Genomic DNA, 13,563 nt, shown 5'->3' with positions numbered 1-13,563 from the left:
TGGGGTGTTTTCATTTCTCTTTCTGTTCCAGTCTATAACAATAATGTAGCAATTTGGAAAGTCGATTTCATGAAAGACCAGTCAACTCAGTGGACCCATTCACAAACAGAACGCTGACCGCCTGCCTAAGCACTTCAGGATCAGGACTTAAAATCCTTCTCAACTGGACAAGCAGTCCCTTCTCCTCCATTTTTTCTCTGCTCCTCCAACTCCAGGCAGATCTTTTCAAACACTACTTCAACACTTCATTAAATAATTGACAGAACGAATCACATTTCAGCACTAAGTTCTGTTTAGTAGAGTACACATGCAAATAAAATTGACATAGCGTAAAGTGAACACTGATTTATTTTTTTTTTTAAAAAAAGCTAGAGTTGTCTGAACACTGCTTTGTAACTACAAATAAGATGCAAACATGAAAAATCTGTGTTGCATTTGTCCTTATACCAGGGTGAAACATAAGCCAAAGATAGAAAATGAGAGAATATAATACCATCCAGCCCATCTCCCTCCCAACACAACTTCAAAACGGAGACCACAAACTAACCATAGTTCAGTGACAACTGCCATCAGCAAACTTTTTTTCACTCAGCTGTAGCTTATAAAACATTAGAGTAAGAAGCCCTGTGTTTTTATATCTAGTCTGATTTGTAAAGTCACCTTCTCCTTTCTTCCTTCCAAAATTGTGTATCACAATATCCTAGCTGCATCTGTTTGCCATTACTTTGATACAAATATTCTAAACTCTGGTATATATATTAAAAGCTAACATTGTACAGGTCTCCATATGTCAGTTCGTAGCAATAAGACAGGCCAGCTACTTGGCTAGATACAAGCTTCAAAGCTTCACTTGTCAAAAGCTCCCAAACTCCAATTTCCCATATCTTCAGATACACAAACCATCAGTGTCTATTCAACAAATGATAAAAACCAGCCAACAAAATAAGAATGGCAAGTTTATTAATGGAACCCGTAAGTCAGATTTCATAAATGTTGGTCCTTGGATTACCTAATGGATGTGGATACTTTCCACATACCAAAATGGTGCAGTATGGAGTCCCCAGACCTTGCAATTAAGATGACAAATCTTGAATATAATCAAGATTTTCTAAAACCTATAAAACTCAGAAGTATGAGCAATGAGGAAGAAGGAAGCAGCAAAACTATTCATTGTTCACAAGCAGAAAATTCTGTGGGAGAAGTAAATGATGAGCCCAAGTACGCTACTAACTCTGAAGGATCCAACTGAATTGAAGCAGTTGACACAAAACAGGCTCTCATTTCAAACTCCAAATATATTAATCTGCCTGCAGAATAAGGAAGTTACTTTTTCCTCTTAAAAGTATCCAAAAACTTAAATCCCCTTCACTTCCCTTAAATGATTATTAACTATCAGTTAATTGAGTGGCAGCAGAGTAAACTGGAATTGTCTTAATTTAAGACTACATAAAGACTATATCTTAAATTGAGCGTCACTGACCACCACCTGCTCACAATGCCACATACAGCACTAAAGGTTAGAAAGGAAGCAGTTCTCTGTCTTATATTGAACTTGCCTTTTTTTTTTTTTTTTTTTTGCACAGGTATACCCCAATTTTGCTACCACCATCTCTAGCTCTGGTATAGCTATAGTGTCACAGTGGCCATATTCATACTGGGGACTTCGTTATATTCCTATTTTTGGTATGTTTATCATTTCATAATTAGTGTTCTGCAACATGTCCAAAGCATAATAAACCTAAATAAGCAGTTCGTCCCAGGCTGCAGAAGATGCAACTGAATTGTCTTAGTATACAAAAATACCAGGCATTAATTTGGCAATCAAATTGAGATGTGACCAGAAAAGTAACACAAAAACATGGTTGCTTACAGCACTGCAAACTCAGAAAGTGCACCAGTGCAGGCAGAAATCATTCAAACTCCTCCACTGTAGAGGACAAACACTCAAAGTACAATTTTCATAAGTTTACAGTTTGGCTCCATGCTCAGCAAGCAAAAGGAAAGATGCATGGCAGAAATCAATTGGGAAAACAAAATTAATTGGTGAGCAGCACACATGATATATGTGGTCCTTAAAGGAAGGGAAAACAAACATGGTGGTGAGAAATCAGGGAGTTCAGAGGAGGACAAAGATGTCAAAGACTGAGAGGTTCCTGACATCCTAGGAAATTTACTCAAGTTGGGAACAGATGATGACAGAAAGGAGCCTGATAATTATTTATAAACAATCTCAAAAGCTTTCATCACTACAAACTACCTGCTTTAGCTGTTTCAGAGGGAGATGCACATGGGATGGAGAGGGGGAAGGAGCATATCTAATATTACTTTTCAAAGATTAACATGGAGTTGACAGTCTATCAGGCAAGAAAGCAATACTATTAATAGTTTTCATGAAAATGCACTTAAAATTGAATCAGAATGGATTCAATGTTGAACAATTTTAATGAAGCAAGTGTCCAACCAGCACATCACCTTCTTAAGAACAAAAGGACTCCAAAAGTTTAATTACAAAAACATTTTACAGAAAACTTGGCATCTCAATAATTCCAAACACATTTATCCAAGAAATGCATTATTTTCTCATATATTTCTCTTAACATTTCTTTAAGTGATGAAAGTACTTTATCCTGTTCCTCTCCTTGACACCAGCATTGTTTTTTTTATTTCTTCTCCAAATCAGCCAACACTGAAAAATGTAAACTGAAAAGACACTTAGAGAACACTGGAAAGACAAAAAACATTTCTATAAGGTTTAACAGTGTAAATAAGAAGCATCTCGATGAGACAAAACATCTGTTGTATCAGTGGTGACCAAGAAATTACTCTTTCCACAGACGGGTATACCACCATCCCTCCTTCCTTGTGGGGAAAAAGCAAAAGATCTCTCAAGCTCCCAACTGATGTTATTAAATCTCCTGTCCAAGAACACTTACATGCTACTCAACAGAATGACGTATTAGCAGTATGCCACAAGCTGAGAGCTGTATTGAATTTATATAAGCAAAGGCAGCCTGCAGCCACCCATACCTTATTTATGGAATGTATATGCAACAGCTTGGACTTGCATCCTACTATCACACTACATACCAATTTCTGCAATCTTTATGGGATGAAACTCTAGGTTTTGGATAAGATGTCACAGACAGCTTTAGAATTTCATTTCCAAACTTTTGCCTATGCAGTCTGTTTTGGCCTCATTTAAATGAAAATAAACTGTCACTGATGCTGCAAAGCAAAACACGCTCAGATTAAAGGTATGGGTGCTTCTTCTGGAGACATCAATCCTGAAGATTTTTTCCCCCACATGTTTGTTATAGAATCCACTAAAATAGTTCGTGTCAACTTCAGTTGGTGTTGTCCATGCTACAGAAAATAATGGTGATCCAACTCAGCAAATCGAGGTTTCTTTTTGTGAAGTCTTGAAAATGAGCCTGAAGACAAGAGAAAGGAGTTTCCTCCCTGAAGGAAGACTTGAATATACATGGAAATCCTTGCTGCCTGGCTATAGCAATGAGCCCAGAAGTAAGCAGAGACCTGACATACAAGGTCATACCTGGAGATGGCTTCAGGCAAGCATGAAGTCCATGTATATAGCGTGGGAAAGAAGAAACTGCTGTTTAATCTTCGAATACTCACATTACAGATGCACAAAAGCAATCCTGACTGCAATGAATTCAAGTAATGAAAGCAATCTCCAATTCATAACAGGGAAATCCTTAAAGATTTCTGAAGGAGGAACAAGGAGATTGTCATGTGGAAGAAAGCATGTTTCCGTCACTACCATAAAGCCCATAGATGTCCAACAGGTGCTCAACCACAGTCTGAATTAGCAATTTGACAGGAACCAAAGGGCAGCAAATGATTTGCATAAGTTAGTGCAGACAGTAGGTGCCATCTTTGACAAGAGCTGCAGCCGTAACTCAGTAATATTACAATCTCTAGCATGTGAGGTTGTACGTGATGCAAGTGAAAGGACATTTAGGTCACACTGGAACATAACAGGCTGAATGCTGTAAGGCTCCACAGGCTGTACTTCAGCTGTACGGAAGTTGAAAATCACGCACTGTAATGTAGAAATCTCTGGGCTGCAATGTGGGTCTAGCTGCTAACATCCTTCTCTGATATAATAATTCATGCAAATATACATGTGCTGCTTCCAGGCACACTGCTTCCCAGCACTGATTTCAGAAGGGCAGGAAAAAAAGCAATTTCCCCCCACCCATTCTTTTTTTTTAACAGAATACTGCTCTCACCATGAGATCATTCTCTCAGAAAGTAAGCAGACAATTAGAGTGAGCAACATAACAAAGACAAATTTTGTTTTGTTTTAGTCTTAAATGGAGGATTCCGTCCAACTGAGAAGAGCTAACTCTTCACTTTCTACCTTGATTATCAATGACCTGGGTGGTAGTAAAACATTCCACCAAACATTTTCAAGAGAGAACAGTGGATCTGCATAGAAGAGCAGGTTGCTGTGTGCAAGAGAGGTGCTTGAAGAGAGGGAGAGGGAAGAAGTCCAGAGGGGAATTGAGTCACAAAGAACCAACCATAGCCAGTCACAAACAAGGAGCAATCTCACATTGTAGAAGCTGCAGGCTAACAGGAAAAAAAAAAAAAAAAGGATTCTGCTGAAGAATACTTTACATAAACATGGCAGGCAGGATAGGACGAGACAGTGCACCAAGGAAGACTGCCTATTATAGCAAAGAACACAAGCGCTGCTATCCAGTACTGCAAGTATCATACAAAAAGATCAAAAAAACTAAAATCGAGGAAGGTTAAGCTACAAGATAAACATGAAAACAAACTATAAAACACTAGAAGACATCAAGCAATGTAACACAAAGTCATGACTACAATACACAAGCTAACTTAATTTCACAGATTTCATCTCCATAGTCAGCAAGTCCACAGAATGTAGCCACGCACACACCCAGCAAAATAAAAAAAAAAAATGAAGATTGCACAGAATTCACATGCTCTTAAAGGTTTACACAGAGGGCAGTTCCAAAATGTTTAGTGGGTGGTATCTGTGGCTAAACATTGATCTGTTTGTCCCACTGACAAACCACAGAGGCAGGAATCAGCATAAACCTGCAGTTCTGCCTCCCACCCCTAGTCTTTTTCTCTCATGGCTTCTTATTCCACACTGGCCAAAGAAATTTTGTAAACCATCCCTGGGTCACGAGACCTGCATACGAAACAGAAAGATAAACGTTAGAGGAGTACAGGCTGTCAGGATTACGTAGGACATCATGCCTTTTTTGTGAATGATTTATCAGAAAGCACAATATTAGGAAGAATATCACAGAAACCTATAGACACAGAACAATCTCAAAATAACAACCCTTGATTTTACAACTGGATTTCTACTTCCAGTCAAAGAGCAGCATGCTGAATACATTTTTTTTTTTTTTTTTTTTTTTACAATACAATGATTGCGCAAATAAATTCTCTTTACCATGCAGTTCAGGAAAAAAAAAACATTGACCAGTATAGTCAAATTGTCAGTAAATACAAAGCACCTGAGCCACCAGAAAACACCACATCAGTTCTGTGAAGTACAGTGTACTCAAGAGTATCTTAACGAATAAATTTTTTCATGAAATTCATTTGTAATGTGTCTCAACCTCAAATAGACCATTTGGTTGATAGAGATCACATTTAGGAGAATATAATTCATATGCAGTGGGAAAACAATCACTGTCTGCTGATTCGATTTTATCAGATGCCAGCTGAATTGTTCTAACTAAAGCTTCTCCTTCTTATATGGATGCCCTATATATATATATATATATATATATATATATATTTTAATGTTTACACCTACAAAGCCCAACCTTCTTCCCTTTTCATATTTTGTCACAAAGCAATTGCCAAGTGAACATCGCTAAGAGCCCTATGAATTACTAGATCATCATATCCAGTCATATGTACATATTTGTATAATGAAAATAGCAAATTATTAATCACGTTTTTAATCGCCTCATGCTGTTTTGCTGCTGAAAGGAAAGAAAGTATTGGGGGGAGGGGGAGAGAGGGGAATGGAGTTTTGTAACTATCAAGTGGGAAGAAGAATTCTAAGGCAGTATTTTTTCCTCAAACCAGCTATAGCTAAACCCAGTTTAACTGAGAGGAAAATAGTTGCATTTTTAGGAACCCAGAAAACATCAATTACTTAGGATTATTTAAGTTCCATTATTTAGGAAGACAGAATCCCCATGACATGAGAACAAAAGTCTATATTTCAGTATCCTTGAGATACGTATTTTGTGGCAAGGTGCTTGAAAGACAAACATTTGTTTCAGGGCCTGGCATGCCCTTCTAATAACTCATTGATGAGAAACTGCTTTCCTTTTTATACACTCTGTAAAATCTCCCCAATTCTCTTTCTGAGCTTCAGAGCGCTAATTGAAAATGGTATACAAAAATGAGGAGGTTGATGAGCTACCGAAAAATCCCAGACCTGGATCGACAAGCTGTTCCCCTTCATAAATAACAGCAGTAAAGCCACTTCTTTATTCTGCTGGGAGCTCAGTCATCTCTTGGAACTATAGTCCGTTCCATCTGGCTACCCTTTGGAAGGACAATGATCTTTTAGCTTAAGCCACACTATAATGGGGAATGTGTAATTAACTGTTCTACACAGTATCACAAAAGGTCAGAATCAGAAAGGATGAAAAGCCTTGTCTTCACATTTGCAGATGGCACAACCCTGATTTATTTGCATTTCTAAACACCATTCAAGATGTGCAGTGGATCTCAACAAAGAATCCAGGTATGTACACAGGTTAAATATAAATAGGCAAACTTCTAATGGCTGCTTAGTGCTGTGCACTGCAGGAGGGGGAGGAGCAAATGTTGTGGGAAATGCATGGAAGCACAGCAATTTAGAATGACTGATTATTCTTTGTTGATTTGTTTTTCTACTCAGTTCCTTATTACAGTTTTCGAAGCTGCTGAACAGAACTGTTCATGAGCTCAGTAATAATCTCTGCATAAGCCATATGATCATTAGCGCCTCAGCAAAAGCTATATCTAGCCTGAGCCACACATTAGTGGTTCTGAGATGTAAACCTTCCTAACCAGAAGAGTTTGACTGCAGTTATTTCCCATTTGGTATTTGCAGAGCATTTTCAATTTGTAATGGAGATCAGTCCTTCTGTAACCTCTGAAGCAAATAAGATTTGTCTATGACCAGCAGATCTGATTCTACAATTTATGCAGAATTCTTCAAATTCACTTCACTCAAGAAGCCCACCTTCTTCTAAATTAGCCACCCTATCTCTAGAACATAAATAATCCTTTCTTGCAGCATTCTATCAGTGTTCTTACCTTACAGAGATGCACTGAGTAACGGGACAAAAGAGCTAATTATGTTGTTACATTAAGGTCTTGCAGAATTCTAAGGAGAATTTAAGAACCCTTTAAGAACCCCACTGCTTAATAGTTTCAACTCCGTGTGACTTTCATTAAGTTAACCTGCTCCTGCAGGTTTGAGGAAAAAGAACTTTTTGATTGATTCTTGTGCTGATTGTACTGTATTGTACAGTGTCAGAACAAGTGCCAGAGGTACAGAGAGGATGCCAAGCAAAAGCAGGCTAAGAGCAAGCACTTACCCAATCACTAGCGTTCAAGTCGGTTCACCACATCTCGGACCGTGGCTATGAGGTTCTCATTCTCCTGTGGGTTAGCCATAATAATACCATGCAACCTATTCATGTAGGAATCGATAGTTTCCATTGTAGGTGTTTCTCCGCTACCTACAGACAACATAGTCAAAGGAGCCACAGAATATTTAGATGACTGCAGCAATTCCCAAAAAAATAAAAAAAGGGTCAGCACACAGCAACAAGAAAACAGCATCAGGAACTCCTTTTGCCACACACCACCTCTTGTGACAGACTCAATAATGTCCTAGCTCCACAAAGCAAGTGGTTCCAAGGAGAACAGGACTAATGAATCCTGTTTTTCTTTGATTTGTGTCTCAGAGTTGATTCTAACAAACTCTTCCAGCTGGGCATTCAGAGTATCTAAGCAGATTCCCTGGCATCTGACAAGACAGATGCAGCATCTCTCTCAATCAAGGAATCGGTGGGTCCTGTCCTTTCTATTTTGTAACATTTTCACAAGCCTGTGATAGAGAGCAAGGACTGAATGTCTCATTCTATTAGGAACAAAAAGAGTAACTATAGTAAGAATAAAATACCATGATGAAATTAAGCACCAATATTAAACCTTCCCCTGCGTGCATTAGGATTCCAGAATCTAATATAACAAAAGCTCAGAAATAGCCAATATCGTAGACTTAAAACAGCTTGTTGTAAATTCACAGAAACTTATAAGCATAAGAAATTAAGTATAAGGCTGGACAGAAAGTCCTAAGAAGTCTTACCTGGTAGTGGGACTCCAGCAAAGCTGGTTGTGAGTGCCTGCCGTAGGGTCTCAAGATGCTGTTGCAGCACTGTATTGCGGCTACGCTCTTGTATCACATCCACCTCCAGCTTCTCCACTGCAGTACGCATACTCTCAACATGTTTCTGCAGAGCAGCATTCCTCTCCTCAAACTCCATGTTGGATTTACGCAGCTGCCGCAGCTCAGCCTCACGTGCTGTGAATATCAACCCATTCCCTTGTAGTCAAAGCTAAAAAAACATATCTGCAATTGGTAGGTAATGAAGTAGAATGTTCTGGAGTGCTCAACTGATGATTAAAGGCAGTGCAGTTTTAGGTTTAGGACAAAAAACCAACATAACACAAAGTGCTGACAGTGCCTACAGAAGTACTTAAATAGCACCCAATTTGCCTCTAGAAATTAGAAGACATTCAAAGCATCTGAGCGCAAGTGAATAGGGGAACTGATTAGAAAGGATGACTACAAGAATAATTTCAAATCCATTCAGTATAATATATCTTCGCAACAATATTAAGAGGCCTATAGAGAAGATAGCAGTTACAAAAACACACTGCTATTGATCATGACGAACAGCCTGTGAAGTTGAAGACTGTTCAGTCAAGAAAGTCTCCAGGAAATCTGGCAAAAATTCCTACAACTATCATGACATGCAACTACCAAAACAAAATAGAGTAGCAGAAAACATCAGCGGAATATTCCACAGAAAACGTCAGCGGAATATTCCACATAGCTAGGAGAACACAATACTGTTAACTAGCCTGAATCATCATCATGCTGTGTCTCAGGCGTCTTAATCATACAGAACAGCAGCTCCAGCTTGGAATAACATGTGGAGCTCAAACATCAGCACCATTCTCCAGAAAGGACAGTTTTGAAAGACAAAGCCATGTTGTACCCATTGTGTTTATACAGAGGTTAAGTAATATCAGAAACGTTAACCAATCACATCCAAGTTACTACTTGAGCTGAGGTAAGAGTGTAAGGACTCTTCACCTGGACAGCACCTCACAAAAACTTTGGGAAAGTAAACAAAGGGCCCCTGCAAATGTTTAACTTACCTTTACTATGATTTAGAAACTCTTCTGTGAATATTGGAATATCAAAAACAGATCTCTCTTTTGTGTCTGCTTCTTTCTACAAAGAAGAGAGTAATACATTCCTAAATACTATTATTTTTCAGGATTTTGTGAAACATTTTTCATCAAGAAAAGAGAAAGAAAAGGGAGACCAAATACAGAGGTAAATAAAGTACTGGGTAGATGGAAAACATTTCCAGCTCCTATCAAGGAATGTCAAAGGGTAGGTCAACTTTTTAATATACAGGCTTAGTAAAGGACAAATACCATGGTCAAGAAATATCATCTAATAGACTAAAACATACTTTTTTTTTTCTCTAATGGCATTATACATCACAAATGTTCAGTTTTAAAACTAGGAATTCATTTGTTTTCCTCTTTTTCCCATCAAAGCAACAGACATTCTAAAAATAATGAATTAACGTCCACTAAGAAAAACTGACAGTTCTGAAACTTAGTAAAAAACACTTATAAGACATCCATTTTAGATTATTCATCATTACTATTGCAACTCATGTGCAAAGATACACTGACTTGGCTCAGCATTGGCTCCTGGAGAACAGAAGCAGAAAGAGAGGGTATTCTGTCAACAGCCCTGCATGATACAGGCTCTTCAGGTAAAAAAAAAATAAAGTAATTAAATTGTTCAGACATTCTACTGAACAGAAGAGCGAGAAAGAAAACCATCAGCACTCTTCCATTACAGAATATATTATATAGCACATAAAAGATCCTCTCGAGAGCTCTGAAGTGCTTAAGCCACTCCGAGGTTCACTCAATTAAAATAAAAGTTTTGATTACCTCATATTAAAATAGCACAATCTGTTCAGGCTGCATATCATTTTGTCACCCCTCAAATTAAAGAGAGAATCAAAACAGTTTCTGTCTTTTGCCTGAAATAAGAGCATCAACCAGTAATGCCATTCTCATCTGAGCATTAGAACTGATGTTGATCTTCAAACGTTCCAGAACAAATGAGGTGAAGTATTTAGAGACATTGTTAAGTATGGTAAAGAAAAAGCTGAGATTTGGGGCATTTTAAACCCATCCTTCCTTCTGTGGTTAGGTGCAGTCAATGCAAGGTATAAATATCCTAAATACACTACCATGCAATAAATGTTCTTAGATGTTTAGATGTCAATAAATGTTTTTAAGTAACGTTTTCTTTTTGTGTGCTAAGACTATGACAGCCATTTGACTATCTTCAAAGTCTGTAGGTACAACCAGGCAACGCCTAATCACCCTGACATGTGCCTATAAGCCTTTAAAATCTTACCACTAAGATGTTGTCTGACTGCATGAAGTTAGGCCTATATACACTGAACCAAACAGCTTGAGAAAAGAACCAATAGTGTTAACAGTGGAGAACAATCACAATGGTTCAGTCACTGCTGATCACAATTAATATTTCTATTACATATTGCTATATGTAATATTTATCAATCTAGGGTTTAGAGGAAGACGATGTTCTGTTTCATGCCAACAGATGAGCTCACTGAGACAGCCTCTCCATTTTTTTCATAGCTATATCTGCCTATTAAGTTTCCTCTTGTCTTTCCAAGCCTCACCCTTTTGTTGCTTTTATTGTAATTAATATTACTTATTTGAATTGTTCATTCCAATTCTTTCTGGAGGTCATGTCTGTATACAGTATTTACAAGTTCAACAGTGATTCACAGAAACCAGACGATGAACGCAAGTGGAGCAAGGGGAGAAAGAAAGGTTTCCTTAACTTTTATTTCTTGAGAGAATCAAAATTTATTTCATCACATTGTATCTATTAATCAGAAACAACGATAATAGTCAATGCAGATAAGAAAGCAGTAAGACAAGATGCTTTAGTCTTGCTTCCAGTAATGACTTGAGTACATACTTCTAAAAGCAATCCAAACTTTTTCCTTGTTCCTTGCCTGTGGAGGACTGTAATACTTACCTTGCAAAAAAGATGGGAAAGCACATCAGGTGATAAGCATGTGGAATTGTATCAAAGGTGAAAAAAGCTGAGCAGTCAAAGAAGCAGGCTTTCATAAGAGGATGTCTGCCTCATATGTTCCCAGCTCAACTATCTAATAACTACCTGATAAAGCTTAAGAGCTCCACAGGGTATTTAGGGTCTCCTTTTTAACTTCATTTATCAAGTGTAAAACTTCAAGCCACGATAGCTTGAATTTAGGAAGATGATGGTTAAGATTCCACGATTTTGTAGTTCGTCACCTGTATAATTTACAGGTTACGTAGCATTACACGAAACTAGAGCCTGAAGCTTTCAGCAATCTTTGTACAATTCAAGATGAACTTTGATTCAAGCACTACACAATCAGAAAACCTGAGGACCCTGCACTTCTAGATATTAAACTGCAAGTGCTGCCTTTATGGGTTAACAAAAGGCACAGAAAAAAAAAAACATGCTACAAAGGCATTTTCCTGGAAGTGAAACTTATTTTCCTGGAATTAGACAAGACCTCTCAGCAATGTGCACCTGTGTCACTATCTTAAAAACATTAAAGAGAAACTTGATTGCTTTCCCAAGGCAGAAAGAAAAGAACTCACAAAGGAACAGATCTTTCAGAACAGCCAGTTGCACAAGTGAAGAGGCTGTGCATAAACAGGATTCTTTATTGGCATCATTTGTAATTTATTGATAACCATGGAAGAACTTCTGAGTCCCCAGGTAACAGAACTAAAGATAGAAATTTTAAGCACTTCAGGAGGAGAAAAACAATAGTCAGGCAGGATGTACAAGGTTTGTGATAGTTCTCATCAACTAAAGCGTAGACACCTGTTCTCCAGACATTTGTTACTCTTCCAGTATTTACATATGCAAAGTGGAAAGAAAGTTTAAGCCAGAGATGCCGCAATGATTTGGCTACTTCATCTATTTTCTCCTCAAGGAAGCCACATCGTTGCAGAAAATCAGTACCTCAAAACAACCACCTATAGGTGTTAACTTGGAAGCTTTATCTAGATCTCACGCTATTTGTAAGTTTTACCTCAGAGTTTAATATCAAATAATTTAAAAATGTAGGGATAGTCAGTGCCTTTGAAAAATCCTGTAGTAAAAATTTTGGAAGTTTAGCCTGTAACACACCAGACACTAATGTACAGGATAAGGAGGTATACCTCATGATCATGGACTGGCTGTCTTGCTCCATCTGAAAAAGAAAAAACAGGAAATTGCCAAGAATACACAAGATTTGAGAAAACAAGATCCAAAATATTAAAGCAGTTACAGAACAAACAAACAGTTATAGACAGGAAAGTTGTGCACCTTTCCTTACAAGTCACATAGAACTTGTGTCTAATTTGGATGCAAGTCCTCCAGTACAATCTAGATACAGTTAAATCCATGTTAATCTCATCACTTCAGATACAGCTGATACCATAGAAAAAATGCATTTACTTTTTAAACAAAGTTTTTTTTAAGTGAGTGTCTGGTTACATGTCTAGCTGGAAATCTTCTCTTCTAGCTAGGAAGGCATTAATGTCTTGTTCAATACCTTGTCGGTGTGATTTGCCTTTTTGTCTGTCCTGTGCTTTCCTGCTAAAGACTTTGTAGGCTTCAGTCTTCTGATACTGCTCCAGTTCCCGCATATAACGCTCCTTATCTCTATCTGCTTCATCAAGGTATCGCTGAAACAAAAAAGTCCAAGAGTTTCAGGGAGTTCCCTTCCTTCCAGAGGAAGGGAAGAAAAACTCATCAGATGAAGTGCTGATCCATTTCACCTATGCAAACAGGAAAGGAGTGAGGAAACAATGAGAATGTGTGCGAGATGCGAAGAGCTAAAATTTCTGGATAAAATTACTGTACTCTGGTGCTTTTTTTTTGTTTGCTTTTTTAAATCCAGATCACTATTCTATTAACTTTTTTGTTAAATCTAGGGACAATCTTCTATTAGGCTACTCAATTCAACTGAATTACAGACATCAATATTATAGACCAAATGTTTAAGAATTGCCTTTCTGTGGCCAGGACTAAATGCTACCAAACAAGAATGTCTTATTAATAGACCATGATTTAAGGTTCAGATGTGTAACACTGAGGTTCCAGTACACTCTTGTTTTCACTCCCCC

General features: G+C 37.8%; 1 protein-coding gene across 5 annotated transcripts in view; it reads right to left on the bottom strand.

Moving 5' to 3' along the window:
• Positions 1 to 329: 329 nt before the first annotated feature.
• Positions 330 to 13,563, bottom strand: part of HMG20A (high mobility group 20A) — a 35,694-nt gene continuing 22,460 nt past the window's right edge. For all 5 annotated transcript variants that reach the window (XM_082769594.1, XM_082769595.1, XM_082769596.1 and 2 more), the window contains 6 exons: positions 12,990 to 13,122; positions 12,613 to 12,644; positions 9,475 to 9,550; positions 8,396 to 8,611; positions 7,620 to 7,763; positions 330 to 5,191 (listed from right to left, as the gene is read on the bottom strand). In XM_082769594.1, the coding sequence (XP_082625720.1) occupies positions 7,627 to 7,763; positions 8,396 to 8,611; positions 9,475 to 9,550; positions 12,613 to 12,644; positions 12,990 to 13,122 (594 nt within the window). In that variant the 3' untranslated portion in view covers positions 330 to 5,191; positions 7,620 to 7,626. The remainder of the gene's footprint in view (positions 5,192 to 7,619; positions 7,764 to 8,395; positions 8,612 to 9,474; positions 9,551 to 12,612; positions 12,645 to 12,989; positions 13,123 to 13,563) is intronic.

This window comes from Aythya marila (genome assembly GCF_965140915.1).
Source record: "Aythya marila genome assembly, chromosome: 11".
In the NCBI taxonomy this organism is placed as follows: Eukaryota; Metazoa; Chordata; class Aves; order Anseriformes; family Anatidae; genus Aythya; species Aythya marila.
Note: the sequence above shows the minus strand (reverse complement) of the source record. Positions and strands in the feature narration are given on the sequence as shown.